A 20,236-nucleotide genomic window follows, 5' to 3' on the forward strand; every position below is an offset into this window, starting at 1 on the left:
CATCGAGGGATCACCAACTTAGTCCTGGAGGGAAGTGTGGGGTTAAAAAACATAGAGGGAAACTAAAAGATGAATACAGGAAGCAGATTCAGAAGAATGTATGTTGCAGTAGTTACTCAGAGATGAATAAGCTTGTGCAGGATAGAGTAGCATCAACATTACAAACATTACAGCATCCCAGTGAGTTCACCCCTGTGGCAATCCAGATGTATGTTTTCTGTCGCTTCCCTACATCAGTATAGGCAATTACCAATGCAATTTCTTTAACAAGATCCTAGAAAACTTTTTCCTGTGTCATTCTCCACCTATGCTAGTGCTCAATCTCTAATGACTGCTATGGAAACACAGTATTACACTTTCAACTTCCATAAGGCATATGTGAAGCAGCAGAAAGGCAAGAAACAATCAAACTGGTGTTTAGAGAATCCATAAAAGGGCTGAAATCCATTTGGGAGGGAGAAGAGAGAGTAGTTGGAGATAATGCACGACTTTCCTTTAATATTATTTACTCATTACAATATACAGTTTTCCTTCCCTCAATTTACCTTTGTCAAGTCTTTACTTTTCTCCTATTTCTCTCAGTTTATTCCTCCTCCTAGTCACACCACTGCACCATTCCCTTCATTTTTCTTCTCACTGCGTGCGCACTTTGTAGCTGCTAGTCTTAAAATAGTTCTGAACAGGGTGCAGAAGTGACTAATGGTTTACAAAATTTGTTTCAAAGTATAATGCCATATGCATACAAAAATTCAGTCGGCAAGATGCATCTTCTTTGAAAGGTAAACACAAGATTATCTGATAGTTCTGCAGTAGTAAAACAAAGACAATGCCAATATGTATTCAAAAAATTCAAAACAAACTAGTTTTGTAAATGCAGAATATGCTTGCTATTTACTTTTGTTTCATGAGGCAATCTCCATCAGTACATTTCAACAGGAATTCCATACCCACTAGGCGTAGTTTTCTCCTAGTAACTATAGTTATTCTTGGTACCAAATGTATATTTTGATTGCTTGTTCTGTGAACAGTCAATCATCAAGTCAACCAAAAGTGCGTGACGTTGCAAGCGACCAAGTCTTTGAATCTGTCTTTGAATGTCCTCAGTCCTGACCCTTGATGACACGCAACTGGTCAAACTGACTTTCACACATGACATTTTATGTTAACTACTACATTTTAGGCCACAAAAACTTGCTAAAATACAGAAAATTATCCGTACACATAAATTTTAGTTTCACAACAGTGGCCATTCTGCTGCAAAGTGAATGCTTCACACTGATAGGTAAGACTGGCTGTCAGAATTCTGTGTTGAGATGTTAGACCCAACAGGAAATTGTGTAATTACTCTAGCTGAGCAGAAATATGACTTCAAGTGAGATATCTCTTGAATCACAAATGGTGGCCGCATTAGCTCAATATCAGTGCTTTACTTTAAGTTACGCCTAAACTGATTCCATTATTTGCTTCAATAAATGTGCACTTCTTTCTCCCTGTTGTAGCATCATTGCAGACACATTATGTACATAGTACACATATTCCATCCTACACCTTCATTTTTTATTAATGATCAACATGGTATACTAATATTATGACATTTACTTGTTATAATACATTTACAGCAATAACATCCCAGTCACTTGGTTTAAATTGTTTGCACAGTTAATATTCCACGTGAAATGCATAAACATTGTATCTGTGCCATTAAGAAAAAGTTATAAATTGCAGTTTAGAATATACTTGCCATTGGAATAGGTCGATATAGACAGCAGACATCATGTTCTAAAGCACCAGAGCCAGCTGCACTATTTGGTTGAAGCTGAAACAGACAAAATCAAACAATCGCTACTTTACCTATACTGTTAAACATTCAAGAGAATCTATATGTCTAAAGCTGCAACAGTGCTTACAAATTTTCACAATGTGTGAGGTCTGTTCAAAAAGTTCGAGAACATTCATAATTTTGCACCAATGGTGTGTTGGAGCAAAATGCAGTTGGTATCCCTGCCCACACACATTTAATGTGTAACTGCCAGAAGTTTCACTGTTGTACGCCTGTTAGATATCGTTCAGTGCTATAGTGAGTAGAAGATTGTGTGACACAGTTTGCGAATTTCAAGATGGCAGAGTTAGGGGAGCAACATGTCTGCATTCAATTTCATGTGAAACTCAAGAAAACCTTTACAGAGACACACCAAAGGACACAGGAAGTCTACAGCGATCAGTGGTAAAGCTGTAATAAGTATTAAAAATGGTTCACATGGTTTAAAAATGGTCAGACAGAAGTTAAAGATGACCCTCGTTCAGGACGCTCTTGAACGTCTACCAATGATGCTCATGTCAGGAACATCAACGAAATTGTGCTTGCCAATCGAAGACTGACTGTCTGAGAAATTGCAGAAGAATGTAACATTTCAGTTGGATCGTATCATGAAATCTTGAAACAGCATGCATGGAATGCATTGTGTTGTCACCAAGTTCATCCCATGGCTCACGAGTCAAGACCAGAAAGACCTTCGACACACAACCTGTCAAGATTTTTCAGATTGCACAAATGAGAATGAGATGTTCCTTCAGAGAGTCATAACTGATAATGAGACATGGGTCTACAGTTATGATGTTGGGACCAAGGTTCGATCTTCATAATGGGTTGGAAAAGGTTCTCAAAAAAAAGCTCATCAGGTCAGGTCAAATGCCAAAGCAATGCTGATAGTTTTCTTTGACTTTGAAGAATTAGTTGATCATTAATTAATGCCACAGTGACAAACTGTTAATCGATGGTACTATTGGGATGTGTTGCGATGCCTGCGAGAAAATGTGAGAAGGAGATAGCCTGAAATGTGGTGAGACAATTCATGGCTCTTGCATCATAACAACACACACGCAGATTCATCCCTGTTGGTGCATGACTATTGCACAGTAAACAAAATCATTGTGCTGCCTCATCCTCTGTACTCTCCAGACCTGGCCCCTGCAGTCTTTTTTTTATTTCCAAAGTTGAAAATCCTGATGAAAGGATGAAGATTTGCAACAATAGATGAGACAAAAGAAAATTCACAGACTGCACTTCACATGATCCAGCAAGAGGTATACCAAGACTGCTTCCGGAAGTGGAAACAGCATTGGGAGCTGTGTATCTATTGTGGAGAAGAATATTTCGAAAAAGACGATGCACAATAAGTAAAAGGTAAACGTAGAAAAATTTTGTGGACAGAGTTCCAAGATTTTTTGAACAGATCTCATAAATATAAATAACAGGCATTATTTCTGTTTAATCCCTACATTCAGTGTAAAGCACCAACTTGTCAGTGGATCACCACATCAAAACTGAGTATGAACTTGCAGTTATAGCAACATTTATGTTACAGTTAAGTTTGAAACAGCATACAAACACACATTTGTTGCTAATCTTTGTTGCTCAATGATTTCTCAGTTATATTTTGCAAGTACACAATGCATTGTCTTTAGCCATACATACTGCACAATTCTTCATATCCTCTATGTCTTCTCATCATCCCCTGCCTCCCGATTCTTAAACAACATTTTGCTATTGACAGCTTTTGGTTTCCGATGTGATTTTTGGTCTCTCTATTGTCCAACATAAATTATCACTTTGATGAGAATCCTGTTTTTTTTTTTTGCCAATCCAAATTTAAATTACTTTTCTTTCTCTAAGTTTCTGTAAATCCATTTTCTTTACACCCAGTAGTACTGCAGAAAATGTAAGATTTACTTTGTTTCCTCTCAAGTCATCTCATGCAGCTTTGACATACATATAGGTTTTATATGACACATCTAATTAACCTGTGTCACCTATATAGATAAAAATCTAAAGCTTCTTATGGCTACCTCCATTATCATTTTAGGGGCTATGTCTCTCTGTCATGAAGCTGGCGAGACTCCCACTGTTACACTCAGAGGCCATGGGAGCCTTGAGAGTTTCACTACAGTCAGACTTCGCCCTTGAAAATCATGACACAGGCAGTCATGAAAACTTGGGATTTTATCCAGCTCTGACACAGCAATTTAATCAAGCCCTTGATAATATTCTTCTCGGGTATGCAGCCGGATCATAATGTCTTCATGACACAATATTTCCACGGAAATATTGTGTCATGAAGACGTTATGATCCGGCTGCATACCCGAGAAGAATATTATCAATTATTACGCCGGGAAAGCCTTCGTAGCTTAATCAAGCCCTTTTTAGGCACGGACTTCATCATAGGAAACTCCATAGCATAGCAGTATCACATATAATTATCTCCCTGTCACTGCGGCTCCATGTTCCCTTTACATCCTCATATGCAGTTAAAAATGTTCATCAACAGATTTGATGCCCCCGCCACGCCAGGTGTGGTAGTTCAGGGAATGGCTGGTGGCCAATATCACATCTAGGGTGCCATCTAGTTTGTGTTTCGTTTACCGTGCAGGTCGAATTTGTCTCAGTCCATGCCCAGGCACTCTGCAGTTAATGTTGGTTGTGATTTAGCTGTTGGTATATCTTCCTATCATTCTGTAGTGAAACTTGTGCACATAAGTGCATTTGTTTTCATTTTATCATTCTTTATCTACAAATTATTTCAAGCACAATTACACACAATTTTATTCTTATCAACATGTCTCAAAACACATTTTAATTTACACTTATTACAAATTTACCTTTGACAGGAAACAATTTTCTCTTACATTCACGCCTGTTTTGAGACAAGTCTATAAAAATTAAATATGTGTGTAATTACACTTGAAATAATTATTTCATAGATACGGAGCAATAAATTGAAAGCAAATGCACTTGCCTGCCCAAGTTTCACCACATAATGGTAGAATGATAAACCAATGACTAAACCGCAAACAACAACTGGAGAGTCCCAGGCATGGACTGAGGCAAATCTGACTCATACAGTACACATAACACAGACTACATATTCACAACACCCTAGGCATGACGTCGGCCACCTGCTGTACCCTGAGCTACCACGCCTGGCAGGGCAGGGCACTGAACATGTACACTGAGAGATTAATCTAAGTAGAAATGAGTGGAAAGTACAAAGGACAAAAGAGCATCAAGTCCTCATAAATTCCACATATTATAATCATAAAAAATAAAAAATACACTATCCTAGTATCAACAGTTGAAAGCTAACCTAATTCTAGATATAGTTCAATAGAAACTGTTTTGATACACATTCTACAAAATCTATGAGTTAAATAATCAATGTTAAAAAGATACAGAAACATAAAAATGAAAAATATGACAGTAAAAAAAGCATTATTTCATGTATAAAATCACAATTTGAATAAGAATTAATCTTACAAATGGCATTTATAATTATAGGAAAGATGAAAAAAGTAATTGCTTAACATTTCAAATAATGAAAGTGGGACAAAAATAACATCCACTAAAAAGTTAAAAACCCTTGGCAACAGTTGTGTTAAACAATAACTTGCTAAAATAATTTGAGGAGATATTTTGAAATAAATATCACAGCTTACATAGAGTATGAACAACATATCCTGCTGTCCTACTGGAAACATATCCATATGATCAAAAAATGCTGATAATAATCTTATCCTACTGCATCTCTTTTGGAGAATCGTAAAATTTTTCACTGACACCAGGAAACTAGTGTGAATCACGTCATAGGACTTTCGTTTTAAAACTTGCAGCAACAACTGGTATAAAGTAGAAAAGCTGCCAACAAACAGTTCTCAGAGACTAAACATGAGCAAACAATATTTAAAGACTGATCTACTCAAAAAGCCAGTAGCTCAACTGTATGTATTTGTTCTCTCTGCATACATTAATTAGTCAGTAAAATGAAAACAAACACTGTCAGACTTATTGGAAGTTATACTAAACATTGGGTACGTTGTAGTTTCCTAAAACCTCAAGAACAACCTGGCAGCTTAAAATGAAAGTTGTATCTGTCCTGTGTAACATGTTTCAGTAAGCTGTACAGAAAGTACTGACATTACTACACTACATATTTCTAAAAGTGTGCTGTGTTAGTACATTTTTCATTTATAACTTAACCATCTTAATAAAATAATGCAGCAGACATTACTTCTTCAGATTTTGTTAATGCTCAAAAATGTTTAATTATAAAGGAAAATTAATATATCTTTTTAAAGCCAGTTTCAGAACTGTATAGATATGAAACAAGTACAAAAAAATAATAAGTATGAATAAAACAAAGAGTAGTGTGTGATGGAGTCCAATAGTACAAATCAGGCCTTGTTCATTTGTTTGTTATTGCATGCAGCCTATGTTTAATAAAAATAAGTGAACATTCTGAAAATTTTACAAAATGACTACACTACATATAAAACACACAAAATTTAAAAAAGAAAACAGTATTTCTTGAGGATATCTATAAAATGAAAAGCAAATGTCAAAGCAGAGAATTCACAACCCATGCTGAATGGTGTCAGTCGCATAAAATTACAGTCTAATCTAGGGTAATGTATTAGAGTTAAAAGCATCTAACAACACACAAATAATTTGTGTCTGTTAGTGTAGCATATAATAAGTGGCATGACTGGAAAGTAAGTGCATAAATAATGAATCTCTGACATATTATATCAAAAGTTTTCTATCTACAATGAAAGGAAATGAACATGATTCTGTGTCATGAATAAGCACATGAAAAGTGCAGACGACTGTACTTATGCTATTAACGCTTTAATTGATTTTGAAGAGAGCTTGAATATACTGATGTATGCATCTGTTTCTGAAGTAAATGTGAGTAGATTTCCAAATCTAAAGAAGAATTCGAGTTAGAAAGGCTAAGTAAGCAGATATCTCTACGTTTTTGATCCAATTTGACACTCACCATTTTGTGTGAAGGTTGAATACCTTGACTGTCGTTAATGAAAAATTTTGAAGAAAACATAGGTAGTCAATGTGTCAATTAATTTGACACATCTTTTAAGGGCATTACAGTACTGCTGGCTGTAGTATTATTTAAGAAACAATACTGGCCTCAAAGTAATTTAGGACCACTACTGAAGGCAAGAAGAATTCCACCATTAAATGCAGAGGAGCGACGAATGAGTGAAAAAAATTACATTCAAGGTCTCTATGGTGATGAGGAACTGTCTGATGATGTGACAGAAGAAGAGATAGGAGTGTTTATGGGAGAGATATGAAATACAACATTAGAATCTGAGTTTAACAGAGCTTTGGAAGGCATATATAAAATTATTGTGGAATTTCATGGCAGTAGTAGTAACCAAATGAATATTCAAGTTGGTCTGTAGAATCTACAAGTCTGGGGATGTACCATCAGACTTTCAGAAAAATATAAGCCATACCATCCGAAATATAGCAAGGGCAGATAAGTGACAGAACTACAGCACAATCAGCTTAACAACTCAGACATACATGTTGCTAACAAGAAAAATTACACATCAAAGAATGGAAAAGCAAGGGCAGATAAGTGACAGAACTACAGCACAATCAGCTTAACAACTCAGACATACATGTTGCTAACAAGAAAAATTACACATCAAAGAATGGAAAAGAAAACTGAGGATATGTTAGATGACAATCAGTTTGGCTTTAGGAAAGGTAAAGATACCAGAGAGACAGATCTCACTCTGCATTTGATAATGGAAGCAAGATTTAATAAAAATAAAAGACATGTTTAAAGGATTTTTTGGCCTAGAAAAATCATTTGACAATGTAAAATGGTGCAAGACGTTCGAAATTCTTAGAAAAAACAGATATACACTGTAGCGAAAACAGGTAATATACAACATGCATAAGAGCCAAGTAGGAATCATCCGAATGAAAAATGAAGAATGAAGTTCTTACATTAAGAAGGGTGCAGATAGCTATGCTGTCTTTCTCCATTACTGCTCAATCTCTACATCGAAGAAACAATAATGGAAAAAAGATTCAATACTGGCATTAAAATTCAGGGTGAGAGGATGTCAATGATAAAATTCACTGTTGACACTTTCATGCTCAGTGAAAGCAAGGAAGAATTACTGGGCATACTGTAAGGAATGGACAGACTAATGAGCACAGAATACGGACTGAGAATAAACTGAAGGAAGACTAAAGTAATAAGTTGTAGCGGAAATGAGATTAGTGAGAAACTTACCATCAAAATTGGAGACTATGAGGTAGACAAAGCATTGGAATTCTGCTACCTTGAAAGCAAAGTAACAAATGAACAAAGTAAGGAGGACATAAAAAACAGACTCGTGCAGGCAAAGAAGGCATTTCTGGTGAAAAGAATCCTACTGGTATCAATCATTGGCCTTCATTTGAAGAAGAAATTTCTGAGGAAATATGTTTGGAGCACAACACTGTGCGGAAGTGAATCATGTACCATGAGAACACTGGGAAAGAAGACAATCTTAGGAGGACTGATAAGGTAAGAAATGAGGTGGTTCTCCACACAACTGGTGAGGAAAGAAACATGTGGAAAATATTGACAAGAAAAAGGGGCAGGATGATGGGACATGTTTTAAGACATCAGGGAATAACTTTCATGATAGCAGAGGCAGCTGTACAGGGCAAAAACTTCATGAGAAGACAGAGATTGGAATACATCCAACAAACAACTGAGGATATCTGGTGCCAGTGTTACTCTGAGATGACGAGGTTGGCACAGGAGAAGAATTCTATGGACTGTATTAAACCAGTCCAAAGATTGATGCCCACAAGAAGAAAGTAAAAAGTTTGAAAGCCTAAATCTGGAGGGCCAGATGAGAACTTTAAAATTGTTTGTCACAAACAGGAATCCAGTGTCTTTACAGTCCCCTCTGTGATTGCACATGTTGCATAACAGATATATTTTATCACAAGGTACTACTACTAATAGTGAGCAGGTCATCTGCTTGCATAACTAGGTATTAATAGTGGATACAAATAACAAATTGTAAAATGTTTAGCAGGCTAAGGAGAGAAACTACTTGAACAGAAAAATAAATTACGCAGAAAAATTCAGTACCGGTACCTAAAATGATAAACAAATAAACTGAGCACACAACTGATGGGTTTGGAAGACACGGGGACCAAACAGAGAACATACACTGTTCTGATAGTCAAAAGAGAATTACAAGAGAAATTGTTTTGTGCTTAACATTGTCTATGGCCTGGAAAATTTTATACCTAAGGGCAAATGATTATCTGATTTTCCAACTATTATTCTGGATTTATTTTGGTAACTAACAAAGACAGGAAGTGCCATTACACATTTATGACAAACATGGGCTGTCTGTTCAGCCAGTACAGGGATTGAACAAAATGACATCAATGCTGAAGAAAAAAAAATGATTTACTTCCAAAGTGCTGACATTGCCATTTTGTTTCCAGCTTTATGCTTACAGTGGTGTTTTATTGCTCTACCTTCATTTCGGACCTTATAGACTTGATCTAAAAGGCAGCCCAAGACTGTCACAAATGTGTAACAGATCTTTCTGCCTTTGTCAGTTAATGTTAGTGCAAATTTTTGGTATCTGCTTAGTTGACACATGCGGCTATTATCTGGAGACAAAGCACACAGCATCATAACTACATGTGGAGATAATTTATTAAAAATAATAGTTAAAAAGGGTTAACTTTATTGATATACAAAGGAGGACACTAAAAGGGTTTGTTATCTCTAATAACAGGGGCACTAAACAGGTTTGTTATCTCTAATAACAATATCATGCAACAAAAGTGACTGATGAGAACACAGTATGGCAGATCAGTATAAGAATGAAACCTGGGACCTGGACCACCAATGAATGGAAACACGTAACGTGGCCCAACAAGTCTATTATTACACAGCAATCTTACACACTATTGTGTGTGTGTGTGTGTGTGTGTGTGTGTGGTGGGCATCACGGAACTTGTACAATCTCAGTTGTCATCTCTTAACTGTGTACCATTATCAAGGTGGTCTGTGATTTGGGCAGAAATATGATGCTCAATGGGTCCTTTTGCAATTGGTAAGAGGTCAAGTCTGTGAATTCATTTGAGGTGACTATATTCATTCGATTGAGCAGTCAGTGATCCATTAGAGGATTGCATCTCAGATCACACATTCCATCTTCTAAAACAATAAGACCAAAGTTTACTTGGTGAGTGCAGTGGCCCCTGGAGCACTCTCACTGTTTCAGATATCCAAGATGGCCCTACAGCACGTTATTTCACTGTTCATATCTCGTTCAAGCCACATACAAGAGTCCTGAACAACAAAAACAACAGTAACAACAGCAATTATATGCATCTTGTTCTCTGCATCATTACCATTCAATAAGGTAACACCAAAGCATGAAGTTTCCTTATGCTTGTTGACCATACTTACATATTTTCAGGGTACATATCATTTTTTTACATTGCCTATAATTAGTGAAATTTCCCTTTTTAAGTCATTTTATTATTTTGCAAGGCTTCAAATTCAAAATGTAAACAGAAATTTGGCTCATACAGAAAATGATGTATGCAAGCTTGCAGTTCACAGAGATCGTGCAAAGCCTATGTTTCACAACTCACAAAATTTTTAAATAAATGTTGAGCATCTTACTCTTCCAAATGATGAACATTCTACGAAGTGTGACAAAAATACTTGTAAGTATATATAAGAAAGTATTTGTAAATATGTAATGCGTGAGATGATGATATTGTTGAAAATACAAGTTTCTGGCAGATTAAGTGAAGGTATGAGAATATTTAAAATTCCTTTGAGGAACAATAAAGTAAGTCCCATAAATGTTGGAAAGAAAGGACACAAGAACTGTAGTGTAGACATTATTTGCCACCATCTAGTAAAATTTCAAGAATGAAATTCCAGTGAGGTAAGGATGTCTTTCAGGAAGTTCATGTTTATATTATTATTATTATTATTATTATTATTATTATTACTAGAAACACATGTTGGACACTGTTAAACAGAAGCAGTTAACATGAGCAAACAGAATATTATATGCATTAATACATTTTGTGCATGCTCAAGGAAGCACATGCTTTGATAACATACTCTTGGCACAAAAGTTCTAGCATTCCATAGTTTTTATACTATCATACACTCCACTAACACTGGAAGCAGTTTTTATCTATATCCCCTCATACAAGAAACTTTTACTGCTTTTAGATGTCTGTGGATGAAATATCAACTTGGAATACAGGATATTGAGATTTCAGTACATTAAGAAACAAAGATTAGAAGCAAAACAGTATAGGTAACAGCCCCATACCATCACAGCACACTTCACACTGGACTGAGTGGCTGCTCAAGCTTTCACTGATAAAACTGTACGTGAAAAACTTTAAAACAGTATTATTTCAGTGACCTTTGTTACTTATAGTCTATGGAAAACAACAGCCAATTACATCAGTCACCAAACAGTGATCCATTATCAACTTCCCGTCACACAGAATTCAAGCAGAAACGGTGAAGTGCTCCAGCTCGTGCTCCAAGAGCACTTCACCATAAGCAGATACAAAAAATCTATGTAAAATTTCAAGCTTCTGAAGAAGTGAAATAAAATTATGAAAAATCCCAAAATATTGCTCCCTTCACAACTGATTTTCTTAGTGTCCTTACTAACGTAAACAACATGTTCAAAATCTTTGGAATATATAAACAATCATTTTTAATTCCCGGCAGTACAACTGTAATTTTAGCTACAAGTGAACTGGGGTCGTATACGAAGCAAGTTTCACACCTTGCACTCATTTTAACCAACCTGCTTACAAATTTTCCAAATTAAAAATTTCTGTAGGATACTGATTATTTTTAAATGTATGTTCATGCTTTTTCCACCTGCATGATTCTGAACAAGTTATGACCATGTAAAGTTATTCCAACATCTTATACAATCATAAAAACATACGTCTACATCTACATACATTCTCCAAAAGCCACCATACGAGGCATGGTGGAGGGTAAGCTGTACCATTACCAGTCACTTCCTTTCCTGTTCCACTTGCAAACAGAGAGAGGGAAAAATGACTGTCTATATGCCTCCGTAGGAGCCCTAATTTCATTTATCTTATCTTCATGGTTTTCAGGCAAACTGTACGTTGGCGGTTGTAGAATATGTCTGCAATTAGCTGCAAATGATGGCTCTCTAAATTTTCTCAAAAAGAACTTTGTCCTCTGTCCAGGGATTCCCGTTTGAGTTCCCAAAGCATCTCTATAATACTTGCATGTTGTTTGAACCCATCAGTAACAAATCTATCAGCCTGCCTCTTCACTACTTCAATATCTTCCCTCAATCTAATCTGGTGCGAACACTCAAGAAGTACTCAAGAATGAGTCACAAGTGTCCTACAGGTGGTCTTCATTACAGGTGAACCACACTTTCCCAAAATTCTCCCAATGAACCAAAGTCGACCATTTGCGTTCCATACTACAATGGTTACATGCTCATTCCATTTCGTATCATTTTTCAACATTACCCCCCTCCCCTTTTTTTTGAGCTAGTTGTCATTCATCACAGCAACTAGAAATTTTATCTAACTCAGCCTGTATCCTCTTACAGTCACTCAACACAGAAACCTTCCTATACGCCACAGCATCATCAGCAAATAGCCACAGACTGCTGTTCACTCTGTCTACCAGAATATTTACGTATACAGAAAATAACAGTTGTCATATCACACTTCCCTGAGGCACTCCTGACAATAGCTTGTCTCTGATGAACACTCACCAATGAGGACAATGTACTGGGTTCTATTATGTTACTTAAGGAGTCTTTGAGCCATTCACATACCAGGGAACCTACTCTGTATACTTGTACCTTCACTAACAGTCTGCAGTGGGGCACAATGTCAAATGCTTTTGTGTGGCATGAGTAATTCGTGGATACTAGCTTTTCCATCTCCAGGAAATTTATTGTATTCGAACTGAGAATATGTACAAAAATTCTGCAGCAAACTGACGTTAAGGAAATTGGTCTGTAATTTTATGAGTCCATTCTTTTACCATTCTTATACACTTCTTACAGGGTGACAATTATTGAACTATATGGGAAAAAAACAAATTAGTTACAAACTACAGCATGCACACACTTTATTCAACATGTAAACATCACTATAGATATTCAGATTTAGGTTATGACATGTTCGATATGCCTGCCATCATTGGCAATGATGTGGCGCAGACAAACAGCGAAATTCTGCATGACTCACTGAAGTGTCACAACATCGATGCTGTCGATGACTTCCTGAATGGCTATTTGCAGCTCAGCAATGGTTTTGGGATTAGTGCTGTATACCTTGTCTTTAATATAGCCCCACAAAAAAAAGAGTTGCATGTGTTGTCACCCGGGCAATTTAGCAACCAATTGAGGCCCATCCCAGTGGCCTCTGGATACCCCAGAGCCAGAATGCAGTCCCCAAAGTGCTCCTCCAGGACATCAAATAATCTCCTGCTTTGATGGGATCAAGCTCTGTCTTGCATGAACCACATCTTGTCGAAATCAGGGTCACTTTGGGTAGTGGGGATGAAATCATCTTCCAAATCCTTTACGTACTGTTCAGTAGTCACCGAGCCATCAAGGCATATCACACTGATTATTCTATGACTGGACTTTGCACACCACACCGTCACCTACTGAGGGTGAAGAGACTTCTCGATCACGAAATGCAGATTCTTAGTCCCCCAAATGCTCCAATTTTGCTCACTGACAAACCCATCCAAATGAAAGTGGGCTTCATTGCTAAACTAAACCATACAACACATACTAATTCCTATCATGCCCTGTGGCCAACTGTGCAATTTGAACATCCTAACGCAAACCATTCAGAAGTTGATGATGATTTTATTTCATACAGTTCAATAATTGTCAACCTGTATATATAGGAGTCACCTGCAGTTTTTTCCCTTTCAGTTGGGACATCTACATCTACATCTACATCTACATATATAATCCACTAGCTCTCATGCTGGGAGAAAGATTTGCAATAAATACAAGGTAAGTATGGGGCCAGTGATGTAGAGTAATCTTTGTAAAACCGAATTGGGATTCCATCCAGACCTGCGGATCTATTTGCTTTCAACTTTTTCAGCCGTTTCTCTAGGCCAAGGGTGCTTATTACTATGTCCTCCATATGGGAGTTTGTGCGATGGTCAAATGACAATATATTCGTAAAACTTCTTAAATGCAAATTTAAAACTTCGGCTTTCGCTTTTGCTATCTTGTACTGCCACACCAGACTGCACAATGATGACTAGATAGAAGCCTTAGACCCAGTTACCAATTTTATGCAGACCCAGAATTTTCTCGGGTTCTTTTGCTATAGTACAATAGTGGCAGTTGTTGTATACTTCGTGCATCAATCTTTTTGCAGCCATATGAATTTCTTCTAACTTTTGACTTCCATCATTTGTGCATTCTCTTTTGAACAAAGAGTGCAACAGCCTTAATTCCTCAAAATTTTCCTAATTTGTTGATAAACCATGGTGAGTCGTTTCCGTCCTTAGTCCAATTACTCAGGACATACTTCTCCAGTGCACAATTTACAATCTCTTTACACTTTGTCCACAATTCCACTATTTCCATCATGCTGGAACTAAATGAAGTCAATTCACTGTCTAACTGGGATTCTAACAACCTGTTATCTGCTCTTTCAGGTAGAAACTCTCTCCTAGCCTTCTTGACTGCTGTATTAACTTCAGTAACAATAGTTGCTATGACAACATCATGGTCACTGATCCCTGTCTCTATGCTGATGCTGTCAATTAGGTCAGGTTTGTCTGTAGCTACAAGGTGCATGTGGGCTGTGTATCTATTCAATATTGCATGCGGGGTATTTCCATGCTACTGACCACAGACTTTCTTTGAATGACTAAAACTGTCACAACACAATCAGGTCACTGGTAAAAACATCCAACAATTAACTTGGTTTCACCTAGACTTGTTACACATGAGTACATGAGTACATAACTTCACTGTCACACTCAAATTCGACCTAAAAGAAACAGTATTTTTATCAACTGCTATGGACACTCCCCCTGCATCTAATCTGCCTTTTTGATGCATGTTCCATGAACTGCTATATATATCAGAGCTTTCTGCTCTGTGTTTCAGTCAGCTCTCAGTCCCAATAAAAATTTTAGCGTGAGAAATTTCCTGGATGACAGTAAACTCGGGAACATTATTACAAATAATTCAACAGTTTACTGATAAAAGTTTGACAGTCAAAGTGTCATTACTCTGAATCTTGTCTGGTTTTGTTATCTGCAGGTCATTTGGTGAGACTTCATTAAAGTACCTCAAACAACCACATAGCCTAAGAAATTCCACAAGTACTCTGCTACCCGAGTAGCTGCTTCCTTTGTGTAGTTCAACCCTAACCTATCAAAAGGGAGTCCTACATTTTCCACACGATAATGGAGGTCCAGAAAGCTGCAGTTAACACCATCACGTTAAAAAAGTCCTCCATTCACCTGCAAACCAAACAACCTCGATCAGTTCTGGGAACAATGCTGCAAACTGTAAGCTGCGAGCTCCGCTTGCACTCCAGATGCAAGGCCAGCAACCTTATCACTTCTGCCAGTCATGTGTATGAAGTGATGATGGCCTCAGAACCAAAGCAACAGGCGTCGCTGGAGCAGATGTGAGCCACAACTTGCAAACAACTTCACCCTGCATGCTCAATGGTCGCAGGTAAGACCGCCTCCACGTCTCATATGAGCCCCCCCCCCCCCCCCCCCCCCCCCCCAGCAGACATACCGAGTACATATTGCTTTTCTTTCCAGCTCTGACTGAACACTAATTCCCCAAGAACCTCCATAGCACACCTAATGTTGGAGCTCCCAAGAACTTGCACACCCCTGCCCCTGTATGCCTGCTCAGATCCTACTAAAGTAACAGCCACCTGTCCACTCACAGGGAAAACAGTTGACGCCAGATTGCCAGTCCCTACATTGACTCTGTGCGTCAAATTACTCAAATGCGTTACCATCTGCCACTCATCCTGCTGTGAAGGAGGATCCACTGCATCGTGTACACTATGAGGTGCCTCTACAGCAGGGCCTTTGCCCAAGAAGCAACGCCTGAGGTGTCCCAATTCCTCCACTACCGCTACACCCCGAGGCAGCACCCTGAAGACAACCTACCAATTGTAGTATTACTAACTTAAGAAATGACAATAAAAGCACAGACATGAACTTAGATATGCAACTTTGCTACCCTCCTGACATGTCACCATTGAAGGCTGATACCTTATGAGCTGTGCAGATAGTTGTTCTGAAGAAATGACAACTGTACTACTGACTGCTTTACTCTACACTTTACAATTACAAAACCATGAGATTAAACCTCTTAGATAGAAAAACAAGCACGGAATTCAAGAACTATACTACTGAGAAAACACAGTAAAAGCTAAATATTTAACTTGTCACTCTGCAGATGCGTACCAGGTGACAGATGGAGCCTGACACACAGTTCAGTTGTGTATATACACCATGCAGTACTTCTCTACATGAGGTGCAACATTAAATTTCTACATGCAAAACAATATTCTTCATGTTGCCCTCAAAAATAGCAGGCTTGCAGCATGTAGATGACGAGTTTTTCTTTGCAGTTAGCACTATTTTCACTGGAATATATACTCAACTTCTGTCTTCAAGCATTAGTGAGTTTTATGGTTTGCTTCACATCCCATTATATAGGTAGTTGGGCAATAACTTCTACTCAGCTTGAGCTAGATCTTTGTGAACTTTCCTCTGCTCTGGTCTTGGATACAATGTATGGTAGATGGTGATCTCAAACAGCATTTCTAGGCCAAGCAATTAGAAGTAAAGTTCTTTATATTCCTCTGCATATCTACCCACAAGTTCATAAGGAAATGAACATTGGTCATGCAAACCAACTTCATTCATTCTTTGGTTATAGTGTAAACAATAATTATGTTTGAGGTTCGTTTTTCCATTTTTATATACTACAAAATAATCTGAATTACCACCAAGTCTTGAAAAGAAGTGGACATTTTTCTTATCAGCTCACTTTACACTCCTATCACCACAGAGTACTTGCAATGAATATTGCTGACATGTTTTACCTAATTAATTTTACAATTGTAAAAGCTCAATTATTTCCATCTAACAAATTCCAGAACATGTTGGGAGAGTGGTTACCAGTTGTCCATATAAATCCTTCTCTGGTGCTCAGCACACCCACAGATTTCCAACACAACCTTAATTTATGCTAGAAATTTTGAGGACTAAAGCAGTATGTCCTTTCTCTTCAGCAGTCCATATTTTGAAATTATATTAGTGTGATTTATCTGAAGAGTACACTTTGTGCAGGTTGTATCATAATTAAAAGGAAAAACTTACACTAGAGAATGTATATACTAAAACAAGTAAAAACATTTCAGTAAATGTGTTGGCAAATGAGCTGTACGTGAGATAATTGCAACTGTGTGGTTATGAACAGCCACTGATTTCACCACAAAATATTGCTCTATTTAGTATAAATATATTTGAAATGTAATTTTTTTTATTAAGTCCCCAGCTAATTGGTCTCAAATTTCACACATTGCCTATGTTACCAAGAAATGCGATGCCACTTCAGCATGTTCAATGTTACAATTTACTGTACACTTGTACTTCTTAAAAGACACATTCCACCTGTCATCCTTGCACTCAGATGCAATACTGCACTCATCTCTGGAGTCAGTTACGAATTCTTTTAATGCCACCAGATTATCTAATAAATCTTGACAAGACTGTACAATCTGGTGCTACAGTGCTTCAACTATATGAATGGGAGTTCTGTACATTGTACTTTCATGATGATCTTGAACGGCCTCCGAAACCACCCGACCTCAGTCCTCTGGGTTTTTCCAAAGTATGGGCCCTGCTTGACCTATCCATATTAGTGTGTTAGAAGACATCTTACATAAGAAGCAAAATGTACATGTGTTCCTTGAATCGTGTACCACATTCACCAACCTTGTGCCACAGGTGAAACCTGAGCCCAATTCAATGGGAACTTAACCAAAATATTAACATTTCAAATACATTTGTATTATCTAGTACAATATTTCATACATAAGTCAGTGACAGCTTGTAGACACATATTCATAATTATCTTGCAAGCCGCTCATTTGCAGACCCATGTTTATACGAACATTTTGCATCTATTATCACACACTTTCTCCAGTGTCAGATTTTTCTGTTTAATTACAATACACTGTGTATATCTTGATAGAACACAAGGTTCTCTCTGATGGTTTATATAGCACACAATACTTTCATACAATAACATCTATCTGCTTAACTACTGTACTGAAATATCTTCTGATTATACATCTTTAGTAAAACAATTGTCAGACAAGAGACATATAAACACAGTGCTCCTTGGGGTTGTGTATCGTGTCCACCTGTGTTCATAATATATACCAATGTCTTTCCAGACCATATGAGATATGGAGACAGAGTTCTCTTTGCTGATTACTGCAACAATATAGTCACTGATAATGTGATAAAACACCAGAACTCTTATTAAAGAACACAAATGAAACACTCTCAAGGACATGTGCAATTACACCACGCTAACACTGAACACATGGAACAGAATTCTGTCACATTAAACATAGGTGATATTTCCATAGATGGTGTAAAAAGCACAAGGTTTTTAGGGATGGATATTATTGTGAATTAACATGGAATGAACACACAAAAATGCTGACACAAATATCATCAGCTGCAAGTTTTGCTCTTAAGGTTATATCATATGTTTGTAACAACCAGTGTCTTGGTGGTGACATCCTATTCTTATGTCCACTCAGTTCTTAACTATGGGTTTCTTTCCCAGGGACCAAAGCCATGAAACTGTAGGAAAGGGCCACTAAAATAGTAACTAGAAGTACTAGTAGGGCTCATTCTAAAGAACTGTTTAAAAAGCTAAGTACCTTTACTGCACGAAATGAGCACATCTACCAACCTGTTGTGCACACCAGGGAAAATATTACTAAGTATATCATTAATAGTTTTATACACAATCATGTAACAAAAGCCAGACTGGACTTATATTTAACAAGTAAACAAACAAAAAACTCAAAAGAGCATTATCTATCAGGGAAGAAAATTGAACGAGGGAGAGCTGAAAAGAAATGCCTCTCAACTTTTATGTGAAAACTCTCAAAGATTTTTAAATAAAACAAACGTTATTAACATTCTACATCTTTATTCTTCATCTGTGCATATTTATTTCTCAACACAGCCACCCTGGTGATGTTCTCCCAATGAGAGACCAGCTTGTTGATACCGTAACTGTAGAATGAATCTGTTGACAGAGCCACGACCTCACCTCTATTTGCACCACTTCATCACTATCAAAGTTAAGTCCATGATGGTGACCTTCAAGTTTTGGATACACATGAAAATCAAGTAGGGTCAAGGTGGGACTGTATGGAGGAAGATCAATGACACAGGACACACAGCGTCCGATTGTTGCGGATGTTGCAGCGCTTATGTGTGGTCTGGTATTGCATGCAGAATGAGAGGATGCTCCAAGTGTCGCTGAACTCTTCAAATTCGAAACTGAATTACAATACACTGTTTCTCATGCACAGACATAGTTCACTTACACACCGCCATGTTACACACTACAAATCGGAGCCCTTTGGTGGCAGGGCTGCAAATATGTAGGCATGAAGAATAAAAATAAAGACTGTTAATAACATTTGGTTTATTTAAAAAGCTTTCAGTGTTATCACATAAAAAATTTGCATGCATTACTTTTCAACAAGCCCTTGTATAATACATTGCCAAAGGAGATGGGAAAGGTTACTAAAATACATCTGTTTAAAAAAGACAGCTAAAAAGTTCTTCTGAAGTAATGCATTCAACACAATCAAAGATTACTTAGAGGATTCAGAGTAATGGTTAATAATGAAAGGGGGTTACTAAATCACCTTGTCACATCAAAATAGTGGAATGCTTTTGCAAGAAAATCATGTGCCGAGATCCTGGGTGCATGATAGAAATGTCTTATTATTCTTGCAAGTTCAACATCTCACTCATCATGAGGGGGGTTGTTGATTTAGTTCTTCAGATGAACCAAAGGGAGGACACGAACAGTTAGTTTCCAGAATGGATTGGAGTTAGCAAAAGGGGTACAGCAGCAAGTTCGTGGTTCCGGATTCCTCAGTGGGTGTCCTTGAAGTGTGCAGCCATGAAGAGTAAAACTGTTTTATATCAAAGAACTATGTACAATAGGGTCTAACCAAATGAGGCAGTGCAGTTGTTAAGACGATGACCTCACATTTGGGAGGATGGT

General features: G+C 37.4%; 1 protein-coding gene across 1 annotated transcript in view; it reads right to left on the bottom strand.

The window, feature by feature from the left end:
* LOC124721176 (HEAT repeat-containing protein 5B) overlaps positions 1-20,236 on the bottom strand; it is a 478,541-nt gene that overhangs the window by 88,634 nt on the left and 369,671 nt on the right. Inside the window, exon 19 of the mRNA XM_047246010.1 lies at positions 1,742-1,816. Within this exon, the coding sequence (XP_047101966.1) occupies positions 1,742-1,816 (75 nt within the window). The remainder of the gene's footprint in view (positions 1-1,741; positions 1,817-20,236) is intronic.

Source organism: Schistocerca piceifrons, chromosome X (genome assembly GCF_021461385.2).
Source record: "Schistocerca piceifrons isolate TAMUIC-IGC-003096 chromosome X, iqSchPice1.1, whole genome shotgun sequence".
NCBI classification, from domain to species: Eukaryota; Metazoa; Arthropoda; class Insecta; order Orthoptera; family Acrididae; genus Schistocerca; species Schistocerca piceifrons.